Genomic DNA, 16,512 nt, shown 5'->3' with positions numbered 1-16,512 from the left:
TTAACATAAATCCTACTTACATTCTGGGCAAAATATAACCTACTTCAAGGTACGATCTGCTTTCTGAAAGATCAGCTTTCTCAGCTAAGGCGGAAAGTAATAAATTATAAATTCTGAGCACACAAGAACTTTGAAATATGCCTGTTTCTCAGCTCTTGCTACTTCTTTAAGGTTTCATAATGGTTGTACTTCTGTTGCCTGTAATAATGTTTCTGAGTTTTATTCTATGCAAGTGCTTGGTAAAATGCAGCTGTAGAGCCCTAGATAAAGGTTACAAATGTGTAGGTGGTGTTTTGAATGAAAGGTGTGACTCAGGTGCATTGCCCTTGCACTGGGTAGCAACAGTTTGGAAGCTCTGCAAGGCCCATCTGAGACTAATTTGTGTCCAAACACTTCAGATCAGGTTGAGGTTAGGATTTCCACCACCTGCCAGCATTTTTGTGTGTGTGTTTTGTGTGTCCCTGTTCCTAATCTGTTCATGTATTCAACCCTATGTATCTTTATGCAAAATGCATAAATAGTCTCTGGAGCTAGGACAAGAATTCATTTTATCTCCCTGCCGTGGGGATGCTGGGTATGGCTATATTGCATGGAAACAGGAGTAGTAGGTTTGAAATCCCTCAGGGTGAGAAGGATCTAGAACCCAGGTTACTCATCACTCGCCTGCAACAGAGCTGTAACAACTAGCTGCCTTGTTGACTGATTTTGAGGACATGAAGCATGAGCTGGATGCCCATGGTTAGATCTTCGCTTTCCCAAATGGAGACTTTTGTTGGTTTTTTAGATGATCCCTTGTTCTTATGGTACTTGGAGTGTTAGTGATCTGAATCATTCTCTGATGCTGAGGTAGCTAGTTCTGCCCGACTGTGGCCTTAGGCAGTTAAGAACAGCATCAGCTGTTTCCAAGAGCTTTACAGCTGTATTATTTCCAACATAACCCTGAGGTAAGTATCATTTTATTTTACAGTTGGAGAACCTAGAGGTCTGATCAGATAAGTGGCTTGAAAAATGTTTCACAAGTTGCTGTTAAGCTTGAGATGAAAAGTCTGATATTATGGCTCCTAGTCCTGCTTTGGAAGAATGGCATTCAACATTTAAACTGTGTTCCACTCTGGTCCTCGAGATGAAAGATTTCAGTGTTATCCCCTTGTGGCTCTTAATCGCAGCCGCATCCATCATACAGCTTGTGTAAAAGGGGCTCTTCCATGGAGACTTCTAAAAGCTGATCAGAAAATAGATGACAAAACTCTCTTTCCTTGACACTGTTCTGTTACTGACCTTCCAGTTCTGCTGTTTTTGGTATTGCTTTTTCTGCTTGTTCCCTTTAAAAGAAAATGGTTTGATGAGGTTTCTGTTCAGTGAGACAAATAAGCAAGCTTGCAGAGAGTGGAGGAATCGAGTTCTCATCCTCAGTGCACGTTTATGCTTCCTTCTTTAGGAATGACCATGGAAGTGCTTGGGACCTTGATTGGAGCTGCACTTCAGGGGCAGATTGTTGCCAGTGCTCATGTCTCTCATCACTGCACTGTGAATCCCCCAGTAAACACAACCAACTCCTGGCATGACACTCTCAGCTTTCCAGACCCCTCAGGTCCCCTGTCTCATCAAGTAAGTGTCTGTGGGAGCACACTAAAATCTCTTAGGGAGAGGAATGGGGGTGTTTCTGTAATACCATATCATATCACCCAGCCGGATGAGCATGAACATGACTTCCTTGAAATCAGTAACGCTGGAGCTGAGACAATGACCTTGTTGCAAAGAAGGTTCCTGTCCGTTGTCTTTGCAACCACTTCTCAGCGTGACAGCGGAATTACACTGAGGAGCTTTGCTGAAGATGCCAAACTGTAAAATAGCTAGGAGGTATATGGCCATCCTTTATTTTCACTAGGGGCTGATTTACAGTTTAAAATAGAAGCTTAGTAAGAAAAGCTTACTTTACCCCACTAGGAACACTGCATCCAGTTCTGGGGTCCCCAGCACAAGAAGGACATGAACCTGTTAGAGCGGGTCCAGAGGAGGGCCACAAAAATGGTCAGAGGGCTGAACACCTCTCCTGTGAAGAATGGCTGAGAGAGCTGGATTTGTTCAGCCTGGAGAAGAGAAGGCTCCAGGGAGACCTTATTGCGACCTTTCAATATATAAAGGGGGCTTATAAGAAAGATGGAAAAAGACTTTTTACCAAGGCCTGTAGTGACAGGACAAGGGGCAATGGCTTTAAACTGAAAGAGAGTAGGTTTAGATTAGATATTAGAAGAAATTCTTTACTGTGAGGGTGGTGAGACACTGCAACAGGCTGTCCAGCGAAGCTGTGGGTGCCCCATCCCTCGAAGTGTTCAAGGTCAGGTTGGACAGGGCTTTAAGCAACCTGATCTAGTGAAAGATGTCCCTGCCCATGGCAGGGGGGTTGGAACTAGATGAACTTTAAAGGTCCCATCCAACCCAAATAATTCTATGATTGTATGAAAAAATGGTGGCTATAGCAGGATCTTTCAGTTCAGCAACACTTCTTTTCAAAGTAGTTATCACTAGGGATCTCCTGTAAAGATTAATGACTGTTATGTGAATGAAACTGTAAGTCCTACTTGGAAACTGTATTGTTGTGAAGGTACAAAGCACTGTTGAAAGTAAATGGTTGAGAACAGGTAATTAGTGGGAGCAGGGCTCAGTGGTTAACGTGTGGAATGAGCCTAGAGATCCATGCTTGTTTATTTCATTTTCCACAGCAGATTTTTCCTGTAATCCTGCACAAGTAATTTAATCTCTTCATGCTTCAGTTTGCTATTTTTTGAGAAACAAAAGAGAAGGTTTTATATCTGGGAGGAAATCCTAAAACCTGATCCAAACCTCAGTGAACACAATTTGGTAGTTTTCCATTGTTTCCAGTGGAAACAGGCCCTGAATCAAACAATTACCTTGTGTAGTGTTTTTTTTCTATGTCACTTGTGAAATCAGCAGTTTGTTGATTCCATTTTACCAATTGCTAGATTCGGTCTTTCTTTTTATATTTTCATCTATTTCTCTGTCAGTGCATGTACTAACTGATACATAAAATCCCCCATGAAGAAAATTCCTTGACCTGAGTCTAATCTCAGGTGCTTGGTGCAAATTAGGATGTGCGTATTCGTGCTCTGCTTATTGTAGTTGAATAGCTCCTATTACCACTCTTCAGCTGCAGTAAAATCACACGCTAAAGGCATGCTTTTGAATTTGCATACCCTGGCACCAGCACTGGTAGACCAGGAAGGGGACCAAGCCATGCCTCCCCTCACTCCCAGACACTATTCTCTGCCTCTGTGCTACCTGATCCTTGTTTTTTGGCACAGGTCATTGTAAGGCTTCTCAGAGTGCTGATCTGGGAAACTGCCTGGGAAGAGCTGCTGCTCCTGTAAGTGGACATGCCATTTTATAGCCGATTAAAGCGTTTTTGAAGCTGCTGGTTAGGTAACTTCTAGTGTATATTTTATCAAGACACAGAACACCATCCTCTCTTCCTTTTTAGCTTCTAGGACAATGGCTTGATGTAGAAAACTACTGTGCTATTACAGCTCTGAGAATTGTCAAGAGGAGTAGCTTGAAAAGTTGTGGAGCAGACTGAATTTCATCACACAGCAGATACCCTGTCTGAATCTGCTTTATGCCATAATCACCAACTTCCACTTTCAAATCTCTTAAATGGCTTTCAAGGAAAAGAAAAAAACACCATGCTCTTGGTTTATTTCCTTTCTGTCTAACCACATGTGTTTACCTGTCTTTTCTGAGGTAGGAGGGAGATGGAGAAAGAAGCTTCACAATGAGTTGAATGTCGAGAAGTTTTTTATTTTGAAAAAGTAACAAAGATACATAGCCTAAAGTAGCCAGTTTATAGGTAGAAGTAATATCTTTCATTAAACTAGCTACTAACACTGGGAAACAATGGAAAAGCTTTTAGACACAAAGATTTTTCAGATCTGAAGAAGTCACAGTGTGACTGGAAACTTGTCTTTTTTTTTTTTCCTCAGCTATATGGGTTGATTTAATTAAAGATATTACCTTCCTCATTTCACTTCCTTATTTACAAGCAACCATGTGTTCATTTTTTGTGAAGATTTCCTGTTTATTTGTTTTGGTCTTTGGTTTTTCCCTTCTTCCACTCTTTTGTGTATCACCTTCTCAGGTTTTGTAGATGAGTAGTATCCTATGGTTGAGAATGGTCTGAATTATGGTGTCCAACTGTTTTCCTTGGGTAAGGTCCTGTTCACTCCTTGTTCTTTCCTGCCCTTTTTCCCAAAGAGCCCTTAGGCCTGGGCAGAGGCCATAGGCTGAATGAACTGCCCTGGCAACCCACCTCACTCCCTGCTGCCCTGTTTGTGAGGGCCAGAATTTTTTGCCATTCACATAACCTGGCATCAATTTGGTTGGATTATAGGAGCATGTATGGCCACCGAGCCACGTGGGGGAGCTGCTTGCATCGCATGACAGGGTACCTGTCTTTTGTTCACACCATGGACGACAGAATATGCACCTAACTGCACCATCAACCGGAGATGTTGGATCTTGAATTTTGGTTGTATGACTGATGGACATTAAGTTATAAGTTGAGGCAGGACTAGGGTCTATGAACCTGAAGTACCTCCATCAGTCTACAAAAAAATATTTAGAAGAGGCCGAATCTTGATTGTTTCTTTTAGTGCCATTCAGGAGTATGACCCTGACCCTTTTTGTCACGAGGACTACTTCTTAGCTGCTCAAGAGCACACATAGTTTAAAAGACGACCTAGTAAATGACTGATATTATTTTGCTCATTATTAAAGAAAGGAAGTGGAAGAAATGGTTATTTCTAAGCTCTCCTGAAGTTGTAACTGTAAGCTTAGGAGTGGATCTTTCCTACTGGAAACCAAGCATGGATATAGATACAGTTCGTAGATGGGCTAACAAGTTTTGTTTAGGGTCCGAGAATCTTATTTGGCCTCCCATGAATATCCTTGATAGTTTAAGCTCAAATTACAGTTAACGATGGCTTGTGAAAGAAAGCGTTTTATTCAATTGCTTCAAGCAAATTAACAAATAAATAGACACGAAATATAAAATTCATAACAGAGTCCTGCTACTATCCTTTTTTGCAGCCCCTTCTCTCCTGGCTAGGTTGCTTTTGAGGCTGAAATTACCTCGTTTAAGTGCATTCAGGTATCTATAATACTGCAGTCTGTAGTCTGTGCAAGCCATAACCAGTAGTATAAAAGTACTCTGTGACTTAATTTATAGCTCTAATATTAAAAAAAAAACCAAATCTTTATCCCAAATAAAGAATAGTCCTGCATTCCTTTATTTCACCGTGTCCTCTTCTGAAATGTATATTATCAAATCTTAAGCTATCTTAACAAAAGCTGTTGACTTGAAGATTGTCTATACTTACATGGTTCATCTATACTAAGTGACTTTATATTTGGGATTATATTCTTGTGTAATTGCATGCTTGTTTACAAACTGCTTCTTAGATTTATAATAATTTCATTTGCAATATATAACTCATAATTTGGAATTCAATTTTCCTATCAAATAATCATTGTGTCATAAAGCTCTATAACCAGCACTTATTTTATCTTTGATAACACAATATAAAATAAACTATTACAGAATACTAAAGCAAAGTAATTTTTTAAAGCTTTATTCCAGAGTCAGTGTAATCAGAGTTAGAAACAATAAATGTGATCTGATGGTGTGGGAGGTATCCTTGGAGGCTTTGTTCCCTGGCTAATAGGAAGCAAAGAAAGTAACTGGGAAAACAAACATGCAAGCTACCATATTCTCAAAACATTGGCATGAAAGTGTGATTTCTAAAATTCATTAGAGCCTAAAGGAAGTTTTTATTATCACTATGTATAAAGGCAGTAATTGTAGTAATTATGTTTACATCAGTACTATCACCCAGCATGAAGATACAGATTGCAGTCTGTGTAGCTAGATCAACTGGTTTTACTAAAAATTAGTAATCACTAATCACTCTACGGATGCTGCATGTTTTTGATAGATGACTGTGTATGTCTATAGCTAGTCTCAACATAAGCAAATTTTTAAAACATTCAGGTTGCCAACACAGTAACTCTTTTGTTCACAGCTTCTTTTTTTTTTTTTTTTTTTGCAAGAAATATATTTTGGATTTATCCTAAAGTAGGTGTTGTTTATAAATGAACTGCAGAAGTGAACATTTTTCAGAGAGGTAAAAGACAGACAGTTGTCTGTATGTAGACAGGCATTTCTTCATTTGCAGATGACTCACCAGAAGGAGACTGAAATTTTCATAATGACTTGTCACTCTCCTGTCACAGTTTCAAATATGTCGTTTTTTTTTTTCAAAGGCAAAAGTTTATATGATTGCAGCAGGGGTCATAGGAGGTGTGTATCTTCTTGGAATTGTCATTCTTTTTCTTGGAGTAAAGGAAAAAGATGGTAAGATATTTTAAAATATGCTTAGATTTAATAATAATTATTTCACATTCATCTCTGGAAAAGATTGTTATTTTATGTATTCTGCTCCTTTTAGATCCTTATGCCTTAAATTCAGACAGAGCAATTCCTTTCTGTAAGGGGCTTGGACTCACCATGAAGCATGGTCCATATGTGAAGCTTACAGCTTCATTTCTTCTCATCTCGACAGCAGTTCAGGTAACTTCAGACTCTCTAAGTCAGTGTGTTGGCCTCATTCCAATCCCAGCATGGGAGGGTCTGCGGCAGCTAAAATGCAAATCACCTTTGGCTGGTGACTGAAGGTGGTGATCTAGGGGGTGGTGCGTTCCCCTACAAATCAGTAGGGAACCAGAGTCCTTTTTTGGTGCCTGGGGTCCAGTGCAGCTGGAGATGGTTCTTTCAAATAAGAAGCAAAACCAAAGTCCTGACCATTTAAAGATGGCCTTTTTATTTTTTTCATAAAAGGTGAGGAACTAGTCTTAGTGACCCAGATTGGGTCATTCTGTGTTATCCATCTACAGTCTCCTGTGGTTTCTGTTGCTTAGAGAATGCTTTTTCTGTTCTCTCTGTTCTTCTCTGTAGTGTGTGCCCCTTTAAACCATTGCCCCTTCCCTTTGCATAGGTGGCTGTTCTCAGATAGTGGCTGAACTGGTTCTTACGGAGTCTTTTGTGATGGAAGGCATTAGGTCAAAGTGCAAAGATGTTCAGAGGCAAGAGGTCTTACCTGTCTCAGAGATAGGTAGAGCTAATTTTCAAATGAGGACCTGCGGTTGAATGTGGCTCTCGCAAAAAGATGCAATACGTCCTCCCACAGAGAGAAGCTGTAGAAAAACTTAAAGCCACTCAGTAAGAAACCGTTACTCCCCATAGTCCAGCAGTCTTTCTAAAGCTTGATTTTTGAGCTATGTTCAACTCAGTAAATATGTTATTTTAATGTGAACCTGTACGTATCAGTTGAAGTTGGCTTTATTTTGAAAAGCAAATAATATTCACATTTTTGTCAACAGACTCTTAGTCACATGAGCCATTGATCAAGTGAATATCAGGACAGAGAGCAGTGCTGCGTTCACCAGCAGTCCTGGTGAATTAGTAAGTTCCTTGAAAGGGCTGCTTAAAAGCCTGTTTGCCAAAGAAGCACTGAAGTTTCCTGCTGGATTTGGGCACAGTTAGTAGGCTGTCCTTTACAGCATCTGTCAGTCCTTGCTGGAAGACCTAAGGGGGAGAAACAATAGCTGAAGCATTTCTGCTTAAATCTGGGAGCTGCAGGCACTGTGAGCAACAGCAGAGACAGGGAGAAGATGAAAGATGAAAGGTCCCTTATGGTCCAGATGCTTCCATCATCCATCAGTGAGGATACAGCGCACATCTGGTTGCTGGCAGCCAACTACTTGCTGACAATACCCAGAGAGGAAAAGATCTTCTGTCAGTCCATATCTCATTTTTCTATTTGTACAGACTGAAGGGAAGGTGTGAAGGGAGGCAGAGCTGGAAGCTGTATTGGTCCAGTTCAGCCAGCATGAGCAACCCTTGCTATTGTTATTCAAGGGAGTGACACTGACTTCATGGAATTTAGTGAGTGGATTACTGGTGAGCAGAGGAATAGGCGGGTAAAGATGCATTGGCCATAATCCCAGAGTGTGATATTCTACATCTAAAATGAAGGCAGTGTAAACTGGGACATAAGATAGGGAAGGCTTTGGTGGCAATGGAGAAGGGATATAACTTTTATCCTAGTTTGCATACAGATGAATGGCCACTTAAAATCTGCAAGTGCCCAAAGGAGCAAGAGTTGATCATGCTGCTGTGGCACGAGTATTAAATCCTCCTCTGTCACTCCACTTCTGCAGAATTGCTGGAGCTGGGCCTGAACCATATTCTGGTGTTCAGAACCCCCCTGAGTTCTGCAGTATGGTGGCAGTGGCTTTATCTGTCATTATAACACAGTGCAGCTAGATCCTCCCATCCAATGAGTACTCAGACTTATGGAGATATCTGGCCCAAAGCTACACTCCATAGTCAAGGTTGTATACAAAACCAGCAGTTAGCTGCTTTACTACAGGAAGTTGGCATGAGTAGTAACTGAAGAGTAACTTGTTCCAGAGTCAGAGCTTCTGGTGAAAGATTTATGGCATTGCTATGGAAAAGGAAGGGCAATTTCTTGCAGTAGTCTGCAGCTGTGGCTGTGACAACACCACAAGGCAATTGCAACACAGGGAATAAAGCCTTTAGATGGAATCCTCTCATAAGGCAGTTGCTGTTTTGGTCATTTTTATGCTGTATTAGCTGCATAATTTACCTAAATAATGATTTACCTCTTGCTTGCCCCAATATTATTGGCATGTTACTCCAGCTTCTTTAAATCATTGCAAACGAGGGAAGAATGAAACTCCCAAATCCGACATTTAACAAATCGGTCACTAACTATGTTTGGCTAGTATGGAGTGTGATGTCATTGTTGTCTTTTTTTAATTTTCCTTTCTTTTTTGGTGGTCCAAATGTCTTCAATTCAATAGCTGGAGCAGAGCAATTTTGTCCTATTCTGCACTCATGCTGCTGCTGATCTTCGCAATCACTTCCAGTATTTGGTGGTGACCATCTTGGTGAGTTGCACTTCTCTCCCATATTTTTATTTGCTAGCTGGTTCTCACTGTTTTTTGGCACAAAATAACATAAGGCAAGAAGAGTTTTGTGTCTAGACAGAGCTGTTAAGAAGCTACACCATCTTTTGCATTGCCTGTTTGAAATAAAGCTGGTGTTCTTTACTATACTTCTACAAAATTAATGCTTTGGAACTTTTAATTCATTCCTTGTTGCGCTTACCTATAAGCCACTTTCTGCTCCTATAAAGGGCAAAAGCTGCTGCCAGAAAGGAAATCTGGAATTTTAGGTCCTTTTCCCCTTTCCCCAGTCTGATATGCTGAAAATTAAACAACTTCAATTTGTGTATTCATACACATGAGCCTTCTGGGCTAGGTAGCTTGCAAGGATAAATATTTAAAATATCCAGAGTTATGAAAATTCCTCTCTAGAGCAACTGGCAGTGTGATAAAAAGATTCTTTTACAGAACCTTTTTTCTTGACATGCAGAGGTAGAATTCTGCTTGCTTGGGTGATACTTATAACTCAGTTACACACTGCTCCTGTATCGCATGATTTACTTTATGATTACAAGTAGTATTAGTTGAAAACTGCCATTTTCATCCTTCTGACCGAAGTCCTTTTAATGCAAGTAGAACATTTAACGTTGCATAATCACTAGGATGTGCATGTACTGCACTTCTGAAATATTTTGTAGAGAATTTGTCTACCATATAGAATACTGCAGCAATCATTTTCAGGAAAGCTGTTGCATGATTTCTGACCCATTTGGCACAGGCACTTTGTGGAACCATCTTAGGGGAACTTCATTTCCACTTCTTGATCGCAGCCTCCCACCCTTCCTAGCCCTTTTTGATTCTTACTTTCCCACATTATAAGACAGATCTTTTCCAATGCTTAAAACCAAAATGTTGGAGAGCAAGGGATGACTCTTGGGTATCTTAAGGCTCTGCAAGTAATGGACACCAAGAAGGGAGGTAAGAGGCAGTAGAGTTAAAGTCAGCAAAGAGTGGAATATAACTGTAACAATGAAGGTGACATTTGAATTGAGGTCAATTGTAAGACTGTCATTAGTAGCAATACTTCAGTGCATTGGTACTATGTTGCTTGTGGTTGTTGCTGCTAGCAGGTGACTATTACAGTATATGAAATGGTAATGTTGGCTGTAAGTGACTATTTCTCTTACAGGTTGTTCCTAAGGATAAACATGTAGTATGGGATATGTGCTTTAAGATAAGTGTATCTTGTGCTTCAGCTCTCTTCCTGTATGATGGGGTAGAGCTTAATTCACTTTATTCATTTGTCAGGTTCAGACAATGAGGCAAAAGGCATTAGCACGAAGAATGACTATTTGCAATATGTTTGAACTTTAATGACTGTGTCATGTATAGCTTTAACTGCTGTGGCTTACGTTAGGAAAAGGAAATTTTAAGACACTGCCTTCTGATTTTTGACTGTGGAAAGTCCTCTCATGGATAGCTTTAATTTGTAATATGTAATAGTGAACAAAAAAGAAAATCACTGAAAGGATGAGGAGAAACAGGAATCTGCAAGTTCACCTTTCATTCAGAGCGTAATGAACTAGACAAGAAGATGTCTGTGAGCTCTACAGCTGAAGAAGACAGTGGCAGTAAGCGCAGTACAAATATGGTTTTTTGTCAATTGTAGGTATCAGCAGCTGTGAGCATTCCCTTCTGGCAGAAGTTTCTGCAGCGATTTGGCAAGAAGTGTGCAGCATGGGGGATTTCGGTAAGCAAATCCTTTGAGAAAAAAATCTCCTTGTGCTCACTTCATTTGACAACTGGAGCCACTTCAGGAGCTCTTTCAAGTGCTTATAACCTCAAGCTACATGAAATTTGCGCAGTTTCAGAGTTTGCTTTAAGTTGTTATACCAAATTTCAGACAGATTCCAAGTTTCCAGGAGAAACTTTTGAGAAATGGATTGATGCTGAAGGGAGGTCCCTTTGTTTGTTTAAGAATCCGCATGAGCTCTGCATTTGATGTCATGCTCAGGTCCCACACTATCCAATACATCCTCATTAACCACCATGCCTCTTCCCATCCTTTGATATAATACACAGATATCATTCCCTTAGTCTATGGACCACCCCTATAAAATGTCTTTAAAATATCCACAAATGTCCACAAAATGTCCATTGAGTTCATTTAGTCCATGACTTTGGGCTCCATCTGTTATGGTGGTCACTCAGGACAGGAGAGGTGGTGCGTTGCGTGGTGTTATTGGGCACCAAAGCCAGCTCAGGTCAGATCACTGCTGCACTTGCACTGCTCCTTGTAAGGCTTGTCCTCCATTGGTTCAGGTGGTTCCTGCTATAGTAATTCCTATAACATGCAACTCAAATCATGGGTTACAACAATTTAAAGGTATTTCCATTACAATCTCCACCCCTGGTCCCTTTGGGCCAGGTTATAGGGTTTAACATTGCAATGAACTCCTCCCCTTGCCTCTGCTCCGGCTTGGACTTATCCACAGACTGCAGTCTCTTAAGGGAGTACCTGCTCCAAGTGGGGCCTTATCTATGAGCCACAGAGGTATACCTGCTGCAGCATAGACTCATCCACTGCCACAGTCGCTTTGAGGTGCACCTGTGGCCACCTTCTCCATGGGCCACAACGCCTTCAGAGATATACCTGTTCCAGCGTGGCCTTACCCACAACCACAGTCCGTTCAGATGTAAACCTGCTCCCACATGGCCTCACCCATGGCTGCAGTCTCTTCAGGGGTGTACCTGCTCTGTCGAGGGCTTATCCATGGCCACACGTTTTGAGGTGCTCCAGCATGACCTCATGCACAGCCACTGATGCTTCAAGGTGTACCTTCTTCAGTGTGGACTTATCCTTGGGGCACAATCCCTTCAGAGGTGTACCTGCTATGGCACAGACATAACTATGGCACAGACGGTTCGAGATGTACCTGCTCTGTCATGGGCTTATCCATGGCTACAGACGCTTTGGGGTGTCCTGCTCCTGTGTGGACTCATCCACAGGTCACAGTCCCTTCACACTGGAGTTCCAGGCTGCCCAGTACAGCAGCGCAGGAACAGCAGCGATGCCCTGGCCATCTGCCAGCCCAGGCGCATCCCCATTGCTGTTATCAGAACGTTCCCAGGCACAGCACAGTAAGACGATAAGCGGTACAGCAGTACACCAGGCAGCGAGAGCAAAAAGCAGCCACTAACGAGCACTGGACTCTCATACACAGTAAGGCAAGCAAGCCCCATGGCAAGCACAGGAGCCTACCAATTAATAGCTAAACAGCAATAACAGCTATAAATTTGATCTAGCACATTCCAATCAAACCTGTTATTATCTCGAACCCTTCGAGCCCCTCGTTGGGCGCCAAAAAAGACTGTCGTGGTTTAACCCCAGATGGCAACTAAGCACCACACAGCCGCTCGCTCATTCCCCCCCGGTGTGAGAGAATCGGAAGGGTGAAAGTGAGAAAACTCGTGGGTTGAGATAAAGACAGTTTAGTAGGGAAAGCAAAAGCCGTGTGCGCGAGCAAAGCAAAACAAGGAATTCATTCACTGCTTCCCATCGGCAGGCAGGTGTTCAGCCATCTCCAGGAAAGCAGGGCTCCATCACATGTACCAGTTACTTGGGAAGACAAATGCCATAACTCTGAACGTCCCCCCCTCCTTCTACTTCCCCCAGCTTTATATGTTGAGCATGACGTCATATGGTATGGGATATCCCTTTGGTCAGTTGGGGTCAGCTGTCCCGCTGTGTCCTCTCCCAACTTCTTGTGCCCCCCTCAGCCTACTCGCTGGTGGGGTGGGGTGAGAAGCAGAAAAGGCCTTGACTCTGTGTAAGCACTGCTCAGCAGTAACGAAACATCCCTGTGTTATCAACACTGTTTTCAGCACAAATCCAAAATATAGCCCCACACTAGCTACTCTGAAGAAAATTAACTCTATCCTAGCCAAAAACAGCACAGAAGTGAGCCCCGATGAGGTTTTATAAATTCAGATCTGTGTTGCCTCAGGTTGACAAGTTATCTGTTGTACAAGGCTTGTTTTGTCTTTGTATATGGTACTGAGTTGGCCACATCTGTAATTCAGTCACAGAGGAGGAAACAGAAGTTTGTTACACATCCTTCTCTGGAAACGCAAGAAGGCAGGGGTACCCACATCTCTCTGATTGGAGATGGACAATTATTACGGAAGTAAAGAAATAGGTGACCTACCTGAGAAAAGAAGACTAGTTTAACTTTGACACCGCTCTGCAAAGCCAGCTCAGTGATCCCACCCTCGTCTCTGATGGATTATTTTAAGTCCTTCACTTAGTGCAGACAGCAGCAATTTTCTGTCATCATCCTCAGTGAGTCATTGTATAGGCCTGTTCCTCCCCATTTTTCCCCTGTTTACCTTCAATTACTTACGAAAGAGGAAAGAAAAATTGTCTGCCTTGTGCCCAACAAAGCATGAGGACTTGGAAAATCCAGCCTGAAGCTATATGTCAAAATCTGAACAAAGCTGAAAATTTTAGGTCTGGTGACAATTGTTGAATATAACTGAACAGTTATAAAATTTGTGTGTTAGAATGACTTCCAAAGAATCAGAAGTAACTTTAAAACCCAAGTTCCAAATATGCTGAATCGTTATGTGTTTTGAAGTAGGCATCTGGAATCCAAGTCCCATCCTTATTTCTTTTTACCACTTGAGCAAAGAGAATTGCCAAAAGCAGTATTGGACTATTGACTGGACTAGGGAATGCAGATTTCCTCCTTAGGAAATCTCCTCTGTCTACTTGGCTATGAAAAATGCTTTCTTCAACCAACTTGGCTCTATAAATTTAGTTTAACATGACTGGAAAGCCTGTCAGCACCTCTGTAAACATGGTTTAACTTAATTTTACAGTTGAGTTCTTGACTGTATTATAGTCTAAGTGGGGGCTGGATTGAAAAAAGCCATCTTTCTATTTCACCTTGTAGACATTTCTCAAGGGACTTAGTGTGTGCTCACTGATGGATTTTGTGTCTGACAATGCATCACAGGGACTTCTTATACTACCACCTTGTATGATCTGTACAATTAATCTGTTCTCTCTTACTGTGAAATAAAACCACATCATTTAAGGCTCCTATGTTTGCCACTGGGGAATATTCTTCTGGAAGGGAAGGAGACAGGGGAGAAAACAAGTTTTTTTTCCTCCAAAACCTTACTCAGCTTTCAGGGTGAATATGTAAATTGAAATTCAGTTTCCTGAAAAAAATTTCACACTGCTCCAGACTAACTTCTCCTGTTAAAGTGGTTCTATGTTGAAGAGACCCCTGAAAGAGTACAGAAAGTAGGGTAGGTAGATAAGCAACAAGAATTTTGGCTTCCTTCCACTGATATTCCTCCCTTTTTACTCATTCCTCCACAAGAGATGACCAACTGTGCTGACTAAGTAGTGACTAAGTATCTAAACTTTCTAGAAGTTTAAAGCCTAGACTTTCTGGAAGTACAGGGTCATACCCAAGCAGGATCCTTATAGCATTCTTCCCATGATCAGGTTGCTGCACAGGCTAGAAATTATTCTCTTCTGTTTATTTGCTTCTGCTTTCACGTGCTGTGTTCATTTAGATTGTCTGCTCTGCCCTCACGGGGCAAACGTTGAACTAGCAATCAGTAAGTCTCTCAGCTGGTGACTGGAGGCGAAGTTGTCGAGAAATTTTAAGTGTGGCAGGTTCTTAGTTCATGGTTTTGGCCAGGTGTCTGAAAGTGGAAGATCGCTCTCTCTCTCTCACAACTCTAGCTTCCATCCTAGCCAATAATAGCTTTTTTGGTTGTGGGTTTTGGAGGATTTAGTAAAAAAATAAAAACAAATCAAAAAATGCCCCCAATCTTTTCACCTCCCCACACATAAGCAATTGTTTATTTGCCATCTATCAGCACCGTGCAGCATGGAGGCATGCCTTTGGATGAATCCTGGCTGTGCAGCCACTTTTCCACTCTCCCATCCCCATTTCCATCCACATCCTAGCTGCACCTTTTCCTGATTTGCCCTTCGTAATGTGCTGCTGCACAGGCCAGTACCACCTTTAGCATCCCATAGGGTCGCCTTCCATAGTGCTGTCAGGGAATGGGTGGAAGACACGTGATAACTGTAGGATATCGTTTATGACTCGGAGGGCAGCGGTCCTGTGACTAGGGAGCAGGGTGCCAATAACGGAGTATTTATTTGCTTTACAAGTAGGAAAGAAGGAGATGCATTAGCTGTTTATTGCAGCAGGAACACTGCCCCCATGATTGCACTACCATTGTATGAGTGAGACTTTAGGGAATTGTAGCCTCAGTCCTGTGGGCTGTGCTTCTCTTTCAGTAGAAAATTACAGTTACAATGATTATTATTATCGATCTAGAATTTTGTTTAAGTGCTTTGGTTTCTGAGTGGGTGCCCCGTGTGGAGCATAAGGCAGTCATAAAATTGCTTATAGGCAACATAAAATCTTGTATTGCTGGAGTGCTCTCTTGTGGTGAAATAACGATTTTGCCACAACATTGGGCTAATGTGAGGATTATCTGTCTGTGCTGGGAACCTGCAGTCAGGAAAGGTTATTTTCTGCCTCCTTAGGTTAGGAGCAAATGCTTGAGATGGGAAATGCATTTAAAACATAAACATAATGGATTAGACTCCAGGACTCCCAGAATCACTTATCATACAGAACTGTAAATAGCAGTGCTTAGGGGAATCACTCTCTGTGAAAGCTCTTCTCATACCCTCAGCTCCCAAGCTGCAAGTATAGAGGATTGAAACATTTAATGTTCAACTAATCCTCCGACATTAAAAAGCCCTGTGGATAAGCCCCTGGTTCTGGATTCTACATGTGCTGTGCCCATGGTTCACAGGCGTGGGAGATGGAGCATGTGATGGGTATGGGACAGCTGGACGGTATGCATTCAATCAGCATTTAAAATAGTGGATTTTCGATCCTGTAAGCCTATTGCTTCAAGTTGAAGTTGAGGAAATCTGGTGGTTTTAAGTACTGCCAGAAAACAAATCCTGAGCATCCCAAATTAGTTTGGTTTTGAGGGTAGCCTTAGTGACTTGTGCAATGTCATGAGCGTGTCTGGCTGTGTGGAGTGGGAGTAAACCACACTGCCTTCTTGGTTTTAGTTATTGCCGAGTACCTAGATTGCTTTAAAGTGGTCATTGGAAATGAAGGTGTAAGCAAACTCTTCTTCATTCAAGACTCTCATCATTTCAAGATGATCTGTGAAATATGGGATATTTACAGTTTTAAATTACCATTGAACCCTTGAGCATACTCTCCCCTTGAAATGCAGTGTGATGATGTTTCAAGGCTTTGTCTGTAATAGTAAATAGTTCCACTGGCCTAGAATAGAAACTGGTGTTTGGCCACCTCTATTACTAAATTGGCAGAAAAATCTTAGCACAAGCTGATTAGCAATCTCTCAAGAAGTATCTGGGCATAGTTTGGGAACTAGCCCACTCAAGGGCTC

The 16,512-nt window shown here is 41.7% G+C and overlaps 1 protein-coding gene across 6 annotated transcripts in view; it reads left to right on the top strand.

The window, feature by feature from the left end:
• The window catches only part of MFSD2B (MFSD2 lysolipid transporter B, sphingolipid), a 41,096-nt gene that overhangs the window by 17,196 nt on the left and 7,388 nt on the right, over positions 1 to 16,512 (top strand). For all 6 annotated transcript variants that reach the window (XR_012672871.1, XM_075144955.1, XM_075144957.1 and 3 more), the window contains 5 exons: positions 1,439 to 1,608; positions 6,337 to 6,427; positions 6,522 to 6,643; positions 8,959 to 9,045; positions 10,712 to 10,792. Coding sequence is in view for 5 of the 6 variants with exons in the window: in XM_075144955.1 (XP_075001056.1) it covers positions 1,439 to 1,608; positions 6,337 to 6,427; positions 6,522 to 6,643; positions 8,959 to 9,045; positions 10,712 to 10,792 (551 nt within the window). In the remaining variant the exon portion in view is untranslated. The remainder of the gene's footprint in view (positions 1 to 1,438; positions 1,609 to 6,336; positions 6,428 to 6,521; positions 6,644 to 8,958; positions 9,046 to 10,711; positions 10,793 to 16,512) is intronic.

This window comes from Calonectris borealis, chromosome 3, assembly GCF_964195595.1.
Source record: "Calonectris borealis chromosome 3, bCalBor7.hap1.2, whole genome shotgun sequence".
Classification (NCBI taxonomy): Eukaryota; Metazoa; Chordata; class Aves; order Procellariiformes; family Procellariidae; genus Calonectris; species Calonectris borealis.
This window is presented reverse-complemented; position numbering and strand designations above follow the sequence as displayed.